Source organism: Sinocyclocheilus grahami, unplaced genomic scaffold, assembly GCF_001515645.1.
Source record: "Sinocyclocheilus grahami isolate Dianchi unplaced genomic scaffold, SAMN03320097.WGS_v1.1 scaffold199.1, whole genome shotgun sequence".
NCBI classification, from domain to species: Eukaryota; Metazoa; Chordata; class Actinopteri; order Cypriniformes; family Cyprinidae; genus Sinocyclocheilus; species Sinocyclocheilus grahami.
The window spans coordinates 953,310-972,858 of NW_015505378.1; the positions used below are offsets into that span (position 1 = coordinate 953,310).

At 32.5% G+C, this 19,549-nt stretch overlaps 1 protein-coding gene across 1 annotated transcript; it reads left to right on the forward strand.

The window, feature by feature from the left end:
• The first annotated feature begins 388 nt into the window (after positions 1–388).
• On the forward strand, positions 389–8,031 carry LOC107595259 (beta-hexosaminidase subunit alpha-like). The gene is made up of 9 exons (XM_016285612.1): positions 389–433; positions 2,174–2,306; positions 2,413–2,593; positions 2,715–2,801; positions 3,705–3,777; positions 5,555–5,729; positions 7,387–7,477; positions 7,569–7,676; positions 7,897–8,031. The coding sequence occupies exons 1-9, from the start codon at positions 389–391 to the stop codon at positions 7,958–7,960; spliced, it is 957 nt and encodes a 318-aa protein (XP_016141098.1). The 3' UTR covers positions 7,961–8,031.
• The last annotated feature ends 11,518 nt before the right edge of the window (positions 8,032–19,549 follow it).

Consider the following 19,549-nt stretch of genomic DNA (forward strand, 5'->3'; position numbering starts at 1 on the left):
GGTGACATAAAACTGGTTTAGAAATCATCTATTTAAAATGTGAAATGATAACGTTTTCTAAAAATATTTTATTAATGAATGCAGTTTGTTAAAAACATCATCCCAGTCAGCGATATCATTAAAATGGAGCTGTTCCAGTTTACGAATGATTTAAAAGTAATTAAAACCCAAATAAAAATGTATCCGCTTTTCTTTTTATCTTATTTATTTATTATTTTTATTTGCTATTCATTTCGTTTGTATTATTTTATATAAAATTATTTTATACATGTTTTAAGAAGAAATGTGCACAAACACGTTTTTTCTGTTCTTTTGGCTCTGTGCAGAACCCCTAAAGGGACATGGCCATGGGGAAAAAACAAAAATTTTGTGATGGAAATGAGGTGGCATGAAAAATTCTCCATCATATTCCCTGACTTCACGAAAGGATCAGGTCTGTTGATGTCTGAGAATAAATCAAACAGATATACTTCCGTGTAGTTGGATGGATGTGTAACGTGTAACATATAAACAAGACGGTGACATAAAACTGGTTTAGAAATCATCTATTTAAAATGTGAAATGATAACGTTTTCTAAAAATATTTTATTAATGAATGCAGTTTGTTAAAAACATCATCCCAGTCAGCGATATCATTAAAATGGAGCTGTTCCAGTTTACGAATGATTTAAAAGTAATTAAAACCCAAATAAAAATGTATCCGCTTTTCTTTTTATCTTATTTATTATTTTTATTTGCTATTCATTTCGTTTGTATTATTTTATATAAAATTATTTTATACATGTTTTAAGAAGAAATGTGCACAAACACGTTTTTTTCTGTTCTTTTGGCTCTGTGCAGAACCCCTAAAGGGACATGGCCATGGGGAAAAAACAAAAATTTTGTGATGGAAATGAGGTGGCATGAAAAAAATTCTGTTCTTTTCAGAGACAACCCAAAGTTCTATCGCTAAAGTTTCACATTCTCTCGCTAAACATTTAGCATTCTATCGCTAAAGTATTGCGTTCCACTGAGAATATTTGCGTTCTCTCGTTAGACATTGGTATTCTATCGGTAAAGTATTGCTTTCCCCTGAAAAACATTGTGTTCTCTTGCTCGACATTTGTGTTCTATTATTAAAGTATTTCGTTCCCCCGAGAAACTTTGCGTTCTCTCGCTAGACATTTGCGTTCTATCAGTAAAGTATTGCGTTCCCCAAAAAAGTCTGCTTTCTCTCGCTTGACATTTGCATTCTATCGGTAAAGTATTGTGTTCCCCCAAGAAACTTTGCATTCTCTCGCTGGACATTTGCGTTCTCTTGCTCAACATTTGCGTTCTATCGGTAAAGTATTGCGTTCTATCAGTAAAGTATTGCGTTCCCCCAAGAAACGTCTCGGTTACTTGTGTAACCCTCGTTCCCTGAAGGAGGGAACGGAGACGTTACGTCAGTCGTGACTGACGAATTGGGATCTCGCCCTAGAGCCCAATCACCTTCGAGTGTAAACTAAGCAAGCCAATGACAGTTGGCGTACGTGTTTCGCCACGCGCACCCCGCCCCGCAGCACGGGTATAAAAAATTCAAATACATTATTTTCTATGAGTGTAGGCACTACACTACGGCACCCAGCTACGTCGTGTTATACTTGTAAGAATTGTTCTAGACATGCCGAAAATTTTAAGCTACAGCACAGCAGCTCTTCTTCTTGGTTTTCTCTGATGCACTGACTCTGTAGCAGCACTTCTTCTTCGTTGTCTCATCTGATGCAGTCACTCAACCAAGCATTCTAACCACAACCTCGCCCCTCCCCAACCATTCGAATTTCTGTAGGCGGGAATTATTTGTAATGATATTCTAATGAGCCGCTTTGTGATATCACAAAGCCCAAAAAACAAACGCTGTAGTCCAAACGATTTGTTCGTTGTTGTTCTTAAAAAAGGGATTTAAAAAAAACGAAATATCTCCCTTTGGAGTGGACTTTGAGATTTATAACTTTCTAGATCTTTTTATGCCCAAATATACGCACTACACACTGACTCAAATTAAAAAAGTGAAAAAGCATAATAGGACCCCTTTAAAAAAAAAGTTTTTTTTAAATATGTAATGTGTATATTTTATTTTACCCTTATTTCAGTTAACGAAAACACCTTTTGATAGTTTTAACAATAACATCAGTGCTCTGTCTTTTTCTTGTAGGGAGCTTTTCATCCGTTTACTCACGTCTACACACAGTCAGATGTGATGAGGGTGATTGAACATGCAAGAATGAGAGGCATTAGAGTCATTCCAGAGTTTGACTCTCCTGGACACACACAGTCATGGGGGAAAGGTACACACACAACACACACACACATCCACATCTACTGGAAAAACATGAAATCAGAGATTATAAAAACTAATGTTGAAGAGTAATGACGTTTGTTCTCTATTCTCAGGACAGCCAAACCTCTTGACTCCCTGTTACAAGGGGGATGTGCCCTCTGGTTCATTCGGACCTGTCGATCCAACAGTAGACACCACTTATAAGTTCATGGAAAGCCTCTTGAAAGAGGTGAAGTTTGTCTTTCCTGACTCGTACGTTCATTTAGGAGGGGATGAGGTCAGTTTTGCCTGCTGGTAAGCATTTTTGTCACATGATGCTGTTTTGGGTGCCTCATTGGAGCTTAACTGCACAAAACAAACAAAAAAGGGTGGATTTTTCATTCAGAGACTTTAGCGGTGTTATCCTCTCAAACAGGCAGTCGAATCCCAATGTGCGAACGTTCATGGAAAAGATGGGCTTTGGGAAGGATTTTACCAAACTGGAATCATTCTATATGGAGAGGTGAGGGGAAATGTGAGAGTGTTTAAAAACAAAGCTGACTTCAAATGTTCAAAACGTTTGGGGTCTCTAAGATTTTATAATGTTTTTGAGATCTCTTATGCTCATGAAGACTGCATTTATTTGATCAAAAATAAAAACAGTAATAACGTCAAATGTTTTTACAATTTAAAATAGCCGTTTTCTATTGTAATATATTGTAAAATGTAATTTATTCCTGTGATCAAAGCTGTATTTTCAGCATCATTACTCTAGTCTTCAGTGTCACATGATCCTTCAGAAATCATAATATGCTGATTTGCTGCTCAAGAAACATTTCTTATTATGATCAGTGTTGGAAACAGTTGTGCTGCTTCACATTTTTGTGGAAACTGTGACTTTTATTTTTTGAAATGTCTTTAAAGTCACTTTTGAATCACTTACTGAATGGAAGTATTAATTAAAAAACATCAACTTTTGAATGGTTTGGACATAACTACTCATTCATTATTATTAATATTTTCACATTCTAAATGAACAGCATAACTTGTTGACTACATGATCTTTTCCAACTGATCCATTTATTTTTAATTAAAATAAAATTAAATAGCAATTATTTTATTTTATTTTATTTTTTTAAAATTAATATTTAACTTTTTTTTTAAGTTGTAATTTTATTTGGTTCAATCCAGGATTCTAAAATGTTCTCAAATATATTTGGTTGAAACCATAAAATAACCATAAGATAAATATCTTTCAAGATAAATAAATGAAATTCTGTTTTAATATGCTTAGTACATATTTTTGTCTTATGACAGTTGGTTCATAGAAGAAAAAATATTTACAAATTTACTGCAGAACCATAAATAGCACATTCATGAACGCAGTGTTTATGTTTTTCACTATGTCTCTCTTTATGTTCTTCAGTATAATGAACATGACCGCCGCTCTCAACAGAACCTCCGTTGTTTGGCAGGACGTGTTTGACTACCACGAGCGAGTGAGTAGAAACAGTCGCACTGGTTGCATTTTGAAAAGATTGTAACAGTATGCATGATTGTAACAGGAATGAGATGCTTCTCTTCCAGCCCAGATCTAAGTACGTGGTGGAGGTTTGGAAGCAGGGCTGTTACCTGTGTGAGATGCGCCGGGTGACTAAGGCAGGGTTAAAGGTCATCCTGGCAGCCCCTTTCTACCTCGACCTGCCGATACCCACTCACAGCTGGGCCCGTTACTACATCGTGCGGCCCTTAGCCTTTAGGGGTCAGAGCATGAGTGCAAAACACTAACAATATTTGCAGTGCTGTGTCTCAGTGTAGTGCTGACTTTTCTCAAATCTTCATTCTGTCCAGTGTGAAAATGTGTGTTCTGCTGTGAGAATCAAACAAACATGCTATGATTAAAGCATGACTTTATCAGTGTTATTTTAGTATTATTTATATACTATTCAAATATTCATTTATATTTGGAGTTCATTTTCATTTTTAATTAAAATTTCATTTAAATAATTAAATTTTAAATTTACTTTAATTTTAATGTTTTTTTTAATTTTGAATTATTATAATTTATTTATATTATTATTATTATTTTTTAGTTTTAGTTTTAGAACTTAAATTTAAAGAGACACCATATAACTTTTGGCCCTCTAGCAGTTGAAAAATGAAACGCATGCATCTTGCAAAAGGAACATGCATGGGCGAATTAAGTATTCATGCAACGTCCTGCGAAATCCATCCCAACAGCTCTAAAATATTAATTATTATTATTATAGGTTTATCAGAGTGTATTTTGTGAAGTAAAGACATGGTTTGGACTGGTCATTAATAACATTTTGTTTTGGTTTTGTTTAATAAAAAAGTAACAATGTAGATTTAAACTGATTTATTTCAGTTATGTATTTATATTTCATTTTATTTCAGCTATATTTCAATTAATAGTTTCAGTTTTATAACAACACTTGACTTTGTATTTTGGTATTGCATCAGCTAAGCAGGGATATTATAGTTAATTAATACTAAAACCATTAAAAAATATATTACTTGAACATTAACTAAAAAAAACATAAGCTTATTTTATTTCAGGTAGTTGCCAAGGCAACAGCTCTCATTTAGTTTATCTTTATGTACTAAAATAACTAAAACTAAAACTGAAACAAAAAGTACCAAAACTTTAATATTAAAATGAAAATAGAAACGAATTCAAATTATTAAGGAAAACTATAATAGTATGTCGATACTAAAATAACACTGCAAATGAAATAACTAGTACAATAGGGAAAAAAACAACTTTAAGAGATGAATGAAACGCCCATGTTCTGTATTCTGCACTCAGAATGCAGCAATGAAATGCTGTTGTCACGATCACTGCACTTTCTAACCAGAAGGTGTCGATCAAGAGTCGGGTTTTGATAGTGTGAGGTGAAACACAGTGCCATCAGACTGTACATGTGACACAAATAGTTTCCCCAGCCTTTCAGAAGATATAAAGTAAAATGTATCAAATATCATTTTTGTTGTATGTCAGAACAGTGGCCTATTGATTAATACGTTGAGCTCTGGTGCTCTTTTGGGCCTTTTGAGTTTGAATCTAGCTTGCAACATTTTTCGAATCGCGTTTCCGCCTCTTCCTCCCATCATTTTCTGTCCTCCCTCCACAGAACGCTCAGTGAAAGCCTCAAAATGTTGCATTTATGCAGGTGAATAAAGCAGAGCTGGTTGGTAATGCCATAAGGCATGGAAAGTGCAGTGCGTGTGACCCAGTGTTTCCTGCTGTCTCAGATTCCACAGGACACGGTTCTGGAGATCTGGAAGGGTGAAACTTACCAGGCTGAACTGAGCAGGATGACCAAGGCTGGGCACAGGGTTCTGCTCTCTGCCCCCTGGTACATCAACCACATCAGCTACGGCCAGGACTGGCGTAACTCCTACGCAGTGCAGCCCCAAAATTTCTCCGGTGTGTGGAGCAGCGTGTTAGGCAGCGGTCCAATTTGAAATGCTTGATACAAAGTATACAAGCAAATGGGTGATTCATGAGAACCTGATGGTCTTTCCTGGTTCAGATTCAAGTTAACTGGAGTTTGTTTAATTTAGCGAATTCAGTAGAGAATTAGTCAGTTAGCTCTAATGAATGACTTTCAACTATTCTAATTAATGATTATTCAGCTATCATCTTATCATTTTAACTCAATTCTGGAGTTTTGTTTGCTGTTTGTGTTTGTAGTGCAGTGCTGGTGTGTTTTCAGTGTATATCTGCTGTCTTTGATTAAATTATTTTGTGCATTTTTTCTTCTTCAATGATTTAGGGAAATACATTTTTTATGAATTAATTTTAAATATTTCTATGTAGCTTTAAATGATTTTTATTTCAGTTTTAGTATTTTGCCAAGGCAACATTTCTAATTTTAGTTTTTTAAGTTTTAAACTTAAGTTAAATCTGTTGTATTTGGTTACATTTGTGCATTTTGTGTAAAATTTAGGAACAAGAGAATATTGTTTATTATTAATTTGTTTTCTAATTAGCGTTAATTCATTTTATTTCAGTTTTAGTTTTAGCATTTTTAGTGCTTCAGCTTAAGTTGAGTTTATTTCAGTTTGGTCCAATTTGAAATGCTTGATACAAAGTATACAAGCAAATGGGTGATTCATGAGAACCTGATGGCGTTTCCTGGTTCAGATTCAAGTTAACTGGAGTTTGTTTAATTTAGCGAATTCAGTAGAGAATTAGTCAGTTAGCTCTAATGAATGACTTTCAACTATTCTAATTAATGATTATTCAGCTATTATCTTATCATTTTAACTCAATTCTGGAGTTTTGTTTGCTGTTTGTGTTTGTAGTGCAGTGCTGGTGTGTTTTCAGTGTATATCTGCTGTCTTTGATTAAATTATTTTGTGCATTTTTTCTTCTTCTATGATTTAGGGAAATACATTTTTTATGAATTAATTTTAAATATTTCTATGTAGCTTTAAATGATTTTTATTTCAGTTTTAGTATTTTAGTCGAAACTTGTTTTATTTCAGTTAGTTGCCAAGGCAACATTTCTAATTTTAGTTTTTTAAGTTTTAAACTTAAGTTAAATCTGTTGTATTTGGTTACATTTGTGCATTTTGTGTAAAATTTAGGAACAGAAGAGAATATTGTTTATTATTAATTTGTTTTCTAATTAGCGTTAATTCATTTTATTTCAGTTTTAGTTTTAGCATTTTTAGTGCTTCAGCTTAAGTTGAGTTTATTTCAGTTAGCTGCCAAGGCAGTTTTTCTAATTTAAATTTTTAATATTTTAAAATTTAATTTTAACTTTTTTTTTTAACTTACATTATATCTGTTTTATTTTGGTTATTTGGTGCATTTTCCCCTATGATTTAGGGACAGAAGATATTTGTCATATTTTTTATTTTATTTATTATTATTTATGAATTTTTAATATATATATATATATCTTTTTTTTTAGTATCTCAGCTTAAACTTAAGTTTTATTTAAATGCCTTGTTTTAAATGCCAGGGCAACATTTCTTATTTTCGATTGTTTTTCGGTTTTAGTTTTAAGTTTAATACTTAAGTTATATGTATTGTATGTATTTAGTTAAAAAAAAATTTTTTTTTCCTGATTTAGGGACGGAAGAGCAGAAGAAGTTGGTGATTGGTGGAGAGGTCGCCATGTGGGGTGAATATGTCGACGCCACCAATCTGAACCCACGCCTGTGGTATGAAAAAATACACAGACAAGATTATAATTCCTATTATTATTATTTATACAGAATCTTCCATATCTATGTGATCTTTGTGTTTGTGAAGGCCGAGAGCCTGTGCTGCAGCGGAGAGGTTGTGGAGCGATGAAGAAAAAACCATGAACGCAGATCTGGCCTTCCCTCGCCTGGAAAAGTTTCGCTGTGAACTTCTAAGGTATTCGAAATATGTTTGTAATCATTCCTTATCAACCTCTGCTTCGTTTCAGTGGCACAGTGCACATTCAAAATGAAATATTTAGTATTATTAAACATATATATGCTTTATTGCTTATATATATTGTATAAGAATACTATTCAAGTATATCAGAAGAATTTAGTTTTAAAGAGTTAATTGTTCTTACCATTAAAAGCACTTGCTGTTTGTGTTTCCGCAGGCGGGGTATTCAAGCGGAGCCTCTGTTTGTAGGTCATTGTAAACATGAGTATGATGGCCTGTAAGTCACTAAAACTGAAGAGCCATGTGTTTATGCACTGCGATATTGCTTTGGAATTTGCACAATACTCTCTCTATATTTTTTTCATTCTAAAAAATTAATTAATGATCATGTAAATTGACTTTTACAAAAGAAAATGTGAAATTTATTAATAAAGATCTATTCAAGAATGAATTAGTTGTGTATTACGTTACAAGTTAATCTTCTTTTTTAATAATAACAATATTATAAACATGCATATTGTATTTAGCCCTAAATTGTATTTGGACACTAAAGTTGCACTTAAAACTAAAGTTGCACTTAAAACCACTGTATATAAAACAATCAAGTCATTATCGTTGTGGCAGATGTAAAATGCATATCTCATTTCATTAACAAAGGTTAGGTTTGGTCCTGATTTCCCACATTTGGAGAGTATGAGGTAAACGGCTGATGTAAAGTACCTACACATTTAATGAAATCTCCTGCCACTGCGACACCAATCCCGTCTCACAGCCGCACAGCAGCAGATCCTATTAACACTGATGGGCTTTATACACAAGATAAAGTAGGACAGTGAGAGGTGTGAACGTTGTTAGTGTAGCTGCAAAAAGCAAGTGCAGTCAATGTTCTTTTAGTATATAGCAATATATTTTATTACATTTTGTTTTTATTTGTACATTTATTTTACATTTAAGTCATATTGTTATGTACTTTTGTTGATTTTATTTTATTTTTAGTATTTCTACCTTTCATTTATTTTTACTTCGCTTTTTAATAATTTTAGTACTCAAGTTTTTCATCCATTTTTTTCAGTTAACAAAAACTATTTTAATATTTTTAACTTTAGTTAAAAATAACAACACTGCCTGGAACATTCCTTTAGATGTTTGTTTATGTTGTAACCATTAGGCCACGGGGAAGTCGTGGCCTAATGGTTAGAGCGTCGGACTCATAACCCAAAGGCTGTGGGTTCGAGTCTCGTACCGGCAGGGATTGTAGGTGGGGGGAATGAATGTACAGCACTCTCTCCCACCTTCAATACCACGACTGAGGTGCCCTTGAGCAAGGCACCGAACCCCCAACTGCTCCCCGGGCGACGCAGCATAAATGGCTGCCCACTGCTCCGGGTGTGTGTTCACGGTTTGTGTGTGTTCACTGCTGTGTGTGTGCACTTTGGATGGGTAAATGCAGAGCACTTTCACTTGTCACTTGTACTTCACTTTATTTATTTTAATTAATTTTATTATAGTGAATTTTAGGGTCTTTAAAAATTATTTTAAATAAACTTGTTCTCACTCATAACAAAAAAAATATATAAATTGTACATTTTATTATAGTTATATTAATAATAAATAAAATGTTTTTCTCTCTGTTCTCACTCATAACAAAAAAAATATATAAATTGTACATTTTATTATAGTTATATTAATAATAAATAAAATGTTTTTCTCTATCTATATATATATATATATATATATATATATATATATTACATATAATTATGCATGTATGTATATATATATATATATATATATTTTGTTGTTGTTGTTGTTGTTGTTTGTTTGTTTGTTTGTTTTATATTATATATATAAATATATATTATAAATGTTTTATTTCCTGCTCTAAAATTATTTAATATCTAAATTATATTGTATTTAAATATTTAAGAATTTTTGTAAATAAGATTAAAATATTCAAAATTTAAAAAATAAAATTAGAAAATAGTGTATCAGACAAATATTTATCAAAATTTTTACTATTTGTATTTTGTGTAAAGAAAACATGTATGTTTATTTCAACAGCGGTCATTACTGAGAGTTAATTTTTTGTTTTAATAGCAGCTTGATCCTTTTTTGGCGATTCAGCAGCAAGTTGCACGCAATGAATAAGCCTCCCGATCCCTTGCTCAGCACTAACATGGTCTTTTAACTTAAGTCCTCCTAATGTTTAAGTTACTTGCCAAAATGAGCTTACATGCCTTTGATATTTACTTAGACAATTGATTTTCTCATTGACGGGATTATGCGGCTGCTGGCAGATGGCAGGGATTGGTTAATCCCAGAAAGCAGCGCTGCCGCCCCGTTCCCACCTGCCCTTCTCTGTCCCGCTGAATCTACATGACCAGACTGACCCCTACATGACCTTTACTTTTTTTATGGATGTGTATGTGTGAGACAATGATAACCTGGAATGACCTGGAACCGTTTGAGGACTCAGAAATATATATATATATATATATATGTATGTATGTATGTATGTATGTATGTATGTATGTATGTATGTATGTGTGTGTGTGTGTATTTATGTATCCATTTTTTATTTAATTATTTATTTTAATTTATTTATGTTTTGCTTTTTTTGTTTGGTTCTGTTTTATTTTGTTTGTTTAATGTTTGTCTTTTGTTCTTTTTTGTTTGTTTTTGCTTTTTGTTTTTTGTTCTGTTTTGTTTAATGTTTTTTTTGGTTCAAGTACTGTGTTTATATGGTAGAAGTGTCTCATATTAAGCATATCTTGCACATATTAAAGTGAAGATAAAATATCCTACAGAGTTTGTTATTTAGCCTCAAGTAATTAGTTTATTGTTTTTACTTAAGTTTTAGTACTTCAACTTCAACTTTTAACTTTTTTCAGTTAACTGCCTAGACAACATTTCATCAAATAATTTTTTCATAACATTTTAAATAATACTTTTTTAGTTAATGAAAAATCGACCAATATCAACACTGCCTGAGACGTTCTTTTAGCCGATTTGTAAATTAATGAATTAATTATGATTGGGAATTTAAGGTTCTTTAAAAATTGTTTTAAGTAAACTTGTTCCCATTCATTACAAACAAATAAATGAATAAATAAATTACATAGTATATTTTCTTTGTTTGTGTTTGTGTGTGGGTGTTTGTATTTGTATGTTTGTGTTTGTGTTTGTGCGTATTTTTGTAAGACCTGGAATTAGTTTTTTTTATTTGAATTTTTTTATAGAAACGCCTCATATATTTCGCAAATATAGAAGTGATGATCAAATGTCATCCTACAAAATTGCATATTATTAATATATTGTCAGCAAGAGACTATATGCTGACATGCAATGTGCACAGTCGAAGAGATTTCCCGCCAAATCTTCCTCACTTGGCAAGCGACTTGCCGTTTCTCCGTCGGTTAAGGAATATTCGGAAATCTAGTTTATTAATCTTATTAGTTAATTAGTGCTAAAACGAGGCGTGTTGCTTTGTGCTCAGTAGCCCACTCATAACAGTTCTACGTGAGCGCGGGCAGCATATGGCGCTTGTGTCCATCAATGTGTTCAATCCCAAACACAAAGATTAATCTCGATGAGTCATAGATTTATAAATCGCTGGCTTCCGTCCACCATGACAGGCATTAGAGCCTTTTCTGAATATGGTAAATGGCCCTAATTAGATTTTGGAGCTTATTAGTTATTTATTTCATGATTAGAGCCTATTATAGGCAACTGTATGCCATAAGCCGTATTGTAAGAAGGACAGCTGCATTGCTTCACTCTCTAACTGTACTAAAATGTATGTATAAGTATGATGCAAAAAGTGTGTTAGATTTGTTTTTATAAACTGAAATACAGTAAATGACAGTGGGAGCTGTAGGATCTGTAATTGTTGTCCCTTCATTGTTTGCACAGTTTGTTTTGTTGAAGACTCACATCCGTATCCTCCGGTGATAATCCCGTCTCGGTCTAATTTGCTTTGCTCAGTGATCTGTGTGTAGTTTATCAAGGCAACGACTTCACCGGCGCTCAGCTCTGATTTAAGACAGAAAGCTGCACTCTACTAAGAATTGTGCGTGTTTTCAGTAGAAAAGTTCATAGGAGGCATGGCAGGTCCAGGTTTCAATCGATAAGAAATGTGATTTGATTTAAATTTATATTTTGTTATTTTCAAGAAATTTTATTTTTATATTGATCACGGGGGGGTTGTAAAGCTTTGCTATTAATATAATGTGATAATATATATAATACTGAAATTGTAAATATTATAATATTCGTTTATTGCCTTTAATTTATTCTGCCTTTATTGCATTATAAATGACAGTAATAGTAAACATTCTAATACAGTAAATCAAATACATATTCCTAGAATCTAATTAGAATCATCAGTGAGATTATTGATAATTACAAAAACAAACATCAAGGTAATGAGAGTTTTGGGGGATATCAGCTTAACTGGCATGAAAACAATAGCATAATGCAAATAAATAAATGAATTAGTAAATAAATAAATAAATACCAAAAAGTGGCTTTAATTTCTTTGTTAAATGTAGGTTTTTGTTGTTGTTGTTTTAAATGTGACCTTGTTTTTGTGAGGTCCCCAAATCATCTGGAAACATATAAAAAGTAAAGAAATAAAAAAAAAACACTGCTTTGAATGTCGGTCGAGCACTGTGACTGTATCCCTACAAAGCACTGTGAGAATAAACACTATACTGTAGTGAAAGCATGATCAGACATTAATGATAGCTAGACAGAAGTAAAACGGATATGTTCGCTAAAGTCTCTCATGATGAAGTCGCTGTGTTGTATTTACTGAGGCACATGTTCATGCACACTGTAAAAGTTAGCCGCACTCTTTGACAAGAGCTGACACTCAGAGAGATTATAGGCAAAGCGCCTTATGTGATGCACGGAGATGTGAACTTCTGTCAATATAGCTTCAAGGACATTCGGTTCAGCTGCAGAAAACACGCGGACTAGTTCTGCTGCACAGGTGCCTCTCACTCTCACTGCTGACCGCTGTATATGCACATTCCCCATGCAGCCTTCAAATAAAAGAAATACTAATCTATAAATAATCAACACTACAATGCTTAAATAAATCTATTATTTATTAATTAATTGATTATATTGTTTATTATAATTGATAACGGTCAATTGTCATGTATTTTCTACAATATTTGACAACATTTCAATCAGTATGGTGGTATATATTAAAGGACTGTGGTATATGGTAATGCATCAAATACATTTAAAACTGTTTTTATTTATTTATTTATTTTAAAGTCTTTCTCTATATGATACATCTCTATTGATTTTATGCCTAACCTTTGCAACTGCAACTACCAAACTTTCAAAATGCATAAATAGAATACATTAAATAAAGAATAAATTAAACAAATGGTAGCACATTAATTATTGTGTGTACATTTTGGAAAGGCAATATAATATCTCATATTTAACATTTATTTTCAAATTTACACAATATTAAAATATGTATATATATATATATATATATATATGTATAGCTCTGTGTGTTTATATCTGTATAAATTTTTTTATTTGTACAGTTATATTATGATTTTATATTTATAATAATATATATTTTTGGATTTACAATATAAGTATCATTAAATTGCTTGACATTGCTTGAGTATCATGTAAATACCACGGTACATGAATATGGTAATCAATCAGTATGATGGTATATTAAAGGACCGTGGTATACCTATGGTAAAAATGTGCTATTTAAATACGTTTTTCTTACTTCATTTCCCATGGTTCCAGCATAGTATTTATTTATTTTAAAGTCTTTATGACACACCTTTATTGATTTTATGCTTGACCAACCAATAGTCAATTGTCATGTATTTTTTAGGTGTTTTCAACAATATTTTAACAATAATATTTAAATATATTTACACATTATACACTCTAAAAAATGCTGGGTTGTTTCAACCCAACTTTGGGTCAAATAAGGACTAACCCAACCATTGGGTTACATTTTTACATTACATTTTTAACCCAGAAGTTGGGTTAGTCCATATTTGACCCAAAGTTGGGTTGAAACAACCCAGCATTTTTTTAGAGTGTAGCTATTATATTATATGCTATTGTAAACTGATTTTTATTCATTTATCTGTATTTATTTAAATATTTGTAGCATTTTTGCTATTTTATTTTTTATTCTTTGTAACTTTTTAATACATACCATTCGTGTATATTAAATGACCGTAGTAATAGCGATACTATTTTAAAATGTGCTATATAAATACTATCTATCTATCTGTCTGTCTATCTATCTATCTATCTATCTATCTATCTATCTATCTATCTATCTATCTATCTATCTATCTATCTATCTATCTATCTATCTGTCTATCTGTCTATCTGTCTGTCTGTCTGTCTGTCTGTCTGTCTGTCTGTCTGTCTATCTATCTATCGTGCGTGAAGTCTTTACTTTATCTAAATATGACAGGTCGTTATTGATGTTCTGCTTCGGCTCGTGTGGGAGTGAGTGAGGCGTGTGGCAGCAAGGCAGCACTGATGGCCGCGGCTCTTCAGCGGCCGGTAATCCGCCAGTGATCCGCCCAGCGCTGCGTTCTGCTGATGGCAGCAGCGGCGGCATCTGTTTACTGTCAGAGATCTAGGTCAGGAACGCTGCGCGACACACGCGGAGTGTTCACTCTTCACTAAACGCCGTTCTCCCTCCAGAACTCTCCATAAGCTGCTGTTCTCATCCGAGAAACGCACACAGAACGGCACGTTCATGAGACATACTGTAAGCGACTGCTTCATCGTTTCGTTTCGATTTAACTTGGGATACTTTGCAACTGTAACTACCAAACTTTCAAAATACATCAATAGAATACATTAAATAAAGAATTAAAAAAATAGTGGCGAATGGAATGTTCATGCAAAAAAATAAATAATAATAATTAATGATTTTTGGCAATATAATATCTCATATTTAACAGTAGAGACCACTAATTATACATGTTGTGTCTAAATCACTTTTATAATATAAAATATATAAAATTTGAATTATAGGCCTATTTCATAACATATTTTATATATTATACTGATATGTTATCATTTGCATATTATATAAATTAAGTGATATGCTATGCAAATGTGCATATTTGATAAGATGATCCCAACTTGCATTAGATTACAAACCTCATAAACATCAAATGACCCAAAAAATTCAACATAAACAAAAAACAGTGGGATCACTTAATCACATATCACATAACTGATAACAAAAATAAAAAAAATACATTTTTCTATAAAGGTATGCATAATGTATTGTGAAATGCATCGTGCAAATATAATATAAAACAATTAATTGTATAAAGTTGCTAATGAAATAACTATTTTCCCAGTTTTCTACAATACTTTTTTCCATAAAAGTAAGCATAATGTATTTTGAAATGCATCATATAAATATATAATATAAAACACTCAGCTGTACACAACTGATAACAAAAAAAAAGGAAGTTCTAAAATGTTTACTATATTTTCCCCTGTTAAATGTATCATATAAATATCAAATATATTGTATGTTCAGCATTTTACAGCGAGATTGTGTGTATGGAAGGATAACAGGTTTTCAATGTTTTTTTTTTTTTTTTTTTTACATTTTTCTCCATTAAAATTAACATTGCAAATATTTTAACAGTGTGGGTAAAGTTACAATACCAAAATGTTTTAATTAGCCTTTTTATTTACATAAATATATATATAGTTTTCAAATGATTTGTTTTTACAGTGGCTAGAAGTATTTGTAATATGTTGTCCAGCACATCAACAGCTTTGGTGTGACGTGTGGGAGGCTAATCTGTGGCATTCATGGTCTGGTCTCAGACAGACGAGAGACTTCAGCATACGTTTATGTAACAGCTGCTGAGTTACACTGTCAGCACTGCACAGATCAGACTCTAAACGCCTTAAATGTGCCCCATGACCGCTCTGCTATACTAAACCCGTGAAAATGAAACGCCATGTGATCGTTCTATGTCTTTTGTTATTTAAGGGATGTTAACAGCTAAATAAATAGAATTTTATGTTTTATGTTTTTAAGTGACTGAATACAATGAAATGCCAGTAGTTGCATATTGCCTGATATCTCATTTAAAGTTCTAGCTTTAGTTATCATTTTAAATGAATTATTTGATTAGTAGCAATCATTGGTATATTTTTATATTTTATTTTATATTAGTTTTATTTTTAAAAATATTTTTAACTAGTTTTATGGCTAACTAGAAAGGGTTCCCATACAACAACAACAAAATAAATAAATAAAAATTAATTCATCATCATCATCATCATCTGGCCAAAATATATTTCAAATATATTCTGTCTATGCAATAAAAATAAATAAATAAAAATAATTTTCAATTCAAGTTCAATTGAGTTATTTTACAATTTTATATTATTGTATTATTAGTAATTATTAGTGTATTTTTATTTAATTACATTATTCATGCATTTTATGCTTTTAAAATAATGTTATATTTTGGGTTATGGCTAACTAGAATGGTTTTCAATACAGAGAAAATAATCACATTTTAAAAATACGCTAAAAATATTAAAATAATATTTAAAAAATGAAATCAACATCATCATCATCATTAGTTATTTTACAATTTTATATTATTGTATTATTAATAATTATTAGTATATTTTTATTTCATTACATTATACTTTTTTATGTTTTTTAAATAATGTTGTATTTTGGGTTATGGCTAACTAGAATGGGTTTCAATACAGAATAAATAAATAAACAAATTAAAAAAATACAGCTAAAAATATTTAAAAAAAATTAAATCATCATCATCATTAGTTATTTTACAATTTTATATTATTGTATTATTAATAATTATTAGTATATTTTTATTTCATTACATTATTTGGCAAACTAGAATGGTTTTCATTACAGAATAAATAATTAAGCAAATAAAAAAATATTTGTAAAATATTAAAAAAATTAAATCATCTTCATCTGGCCAAAATATATTTCAGATATATGCTGTCTATGCATTTTTTAATAATAATAACAAAATCGTAAATATATGTTTGAAATATATCTGTTATTTATTTTTTAAAATACAATCTCCATATGGGTTGTGTAGATACAGAATTTGAGCACTAAAGATGCTTATGAAATACCATTTGGACAGCAAACATGCTTAACTAACATCCTAGTAAATAGCCTTGACCTGAAATGATCTGAAGTTGAACTTAAAGGGTTACTGATAAACCTTATCAGTCATAGTGTATAATATTCCTGCTATTTTTAGGCCAATCTAATCTCTTTGTTTTATGGTAATCTCTGCTCTGCTCATCTAAGCAAGTCTTGTCCTAAAAAGCCACTAGGAACATTCTGCGTTATTGCCACCTGCTAGTTACATAAACACAGCTAATGCCGCCGTGGCTTTGAGCGGCTGTGAAGCGCACACTCGCTCAGGTGTGTCACTCACACATGACATCCACAGGAACGTGTCATGAGCCGAGCTTTTGTTCTGGAAACTCGCTGTCACATGTTGTGACACTCCTGTTTTCAGCCCTCTTTCTCTCGTGCAACACGCTGTCTGAAAACAAATAAACACACAATGAAGTGGGTGCTTAGGTCAGGTAAACACTGCCATTCTAGATCAGCAGGTCAAAGGCAAAAAGAAAAGTATCCCTTCCATTGTTCTTCCATTGACCTTACATAGGACAAGTGATTTGGAAAATAGAACAAAATTCACAACCCTATAAGACAAGCAATTTGGTTGTCTTATATAGGGTTGTGAATTTTTCCCACCAAATCACTTGTCCTATATAAGGTTGCAGGTTTGTTTTTTTTGTTTTTTTATTCATTCATTTGTTTGTTTATTACTATTTTTTAATCTCTCTTTCTCTTTTTGAATAAAAGACAATATATATATTTTTCTTGTCTGTTAATGTATATCAGGAGATTTTATCTAGTGATTTCACTGACATTCTGCGTAACATCCACTATTCATGAAGAATAAGAATAGTATTTTTTACTTTTGTCAGGTGACGATGAGGAACACAAGTGGAAGAACAATTGATCAGTTTTCTGTTTTATTCAATTAATTTATTTTAATAAATTTTTCTGTGCTGTCAATGCTGTATTGTGAATTCAGTCACTCTAACGAAAGCATTTCTGTTGAGACTAGATTCACAAATTAGCACAGAACTAATTAGCACTAAAACACTGAACTAATATTACCCTAAGTAATGTAAATAAGATTTCTTCTTTAAGAAATGAAAACCACGTGAGGACCAGTTAATCATTTTATTACGAACCATTCCATAATCAAACATTCTTCATTCACACACAAAACAGGGTTACACTTTATTTTATACCATGGACTGTTTGAGTACTCGATTCTGATTGGCTGGCAGGTATGCACAGGGGCATAGCCATCATTTCAGAAGTGAGGGGGCATTCAAATAAATGTGGTCTTACCGCACTATTTCATCTCCCTGTCTGATTTGAAGTGGGCAGAATGCTAGAGCTAACGAGCCGTCACTGATGAAAATAACCATCATTTTTTACCCTTCCGGTCAAATATTGCACTGCAAACATCATTAACAGCGTCGGGTGGTTCTTGGCCTTCATTAAAATCGTTTAATGCACAGCTAGCCGCGCGTTATCCCTTACGTACGTGTATCTACAGTGTACTTACCCAAGAAAGTCCTGTAGAATAAGGTAACTACCTAGTTATTACCCAGTTATTGGAATTGCTATAATAAGTACATAGTATGTACATGCATGACAGGGGCCCGTTTCAATAAGGAGGTTCAACCAACTCTGAGCTAAAGCTTGAACTCTGCGTTGACTTACCCTGAGATGGGAAACTCTGAGTCTTCGGGTTCAGAACTGCTGGGGCCAGTTGCATAAACTGCTTCTGTGTTAAGAACTAGTCTGACCAACTAGCTGTTAGCCAAGTGGTAATCAGTCATAATTTTTGGATTCAATGTAGACTAATCTACGCTTTTATGTAACAGAATTAAATACATATGACCAGTTTTAAAGAAAAAAAAATTTGATGACTAACTTGTAAGACTATAGTCTAAATCTTTTATGGAACCAGCCCCGGAATTGAGTTCAATCAACTTTGAGTAGGCTGACTCTGAGTACATGACTATATAAAGCCACGATCAATGGAGCTCCGAAATTACGATTCACCATGGCAACAGCACCCGACAAAAAGACGTTTGCATACTTCCGAGTCAATACGTAACTTCAATTCTTAATCACTGTTATAATATCAGAGGTGAAAAATAATTTGTACTTGAAATAAGACAAAAATACATTTTTGCAGCTTGATTGCGAGAGGTATTTTAAACATCGCTTACGCTTTAAAAAAGGGGGAGGAGACTGAAAGAAACTCTGGGTTACCTCTCTTTCAGAAACAGGCTTGACTTACCCTGCTTTCTCGGGTTTGACAAACCTTCCATTCTGAAATGGAAAACCCAGAGTTTCCCTCATTTCAGGGTTAACATACTCAGAGTTTTCACTTAACCTGGTTTCTGAAATGGGCTTCTGGACTGTGAAATAAAGTGCTTCCCAAAGCAGCACTGTCTAGTAAACATCTGGGATTTTGGCAACCCTGCCAATTCACTCAGCTGAAACTCTTCCAAGACAGTTGCGCTCAGTAATCAAAAACCACCCACACCTGCCAAACACACTCAAGGACACACCTAACTTACGCCAAATATGACAATATGCAAATCACAAACTACACAGGCGTCCAAAAAAGCCTGGGATTCTTGTTCACACAGGTCTACGTTTCAAGGCCTTTTGGCGACAGAACTGAATTTAAGTCTCCTGTTCAGAGTTCAAATGGCTCCAT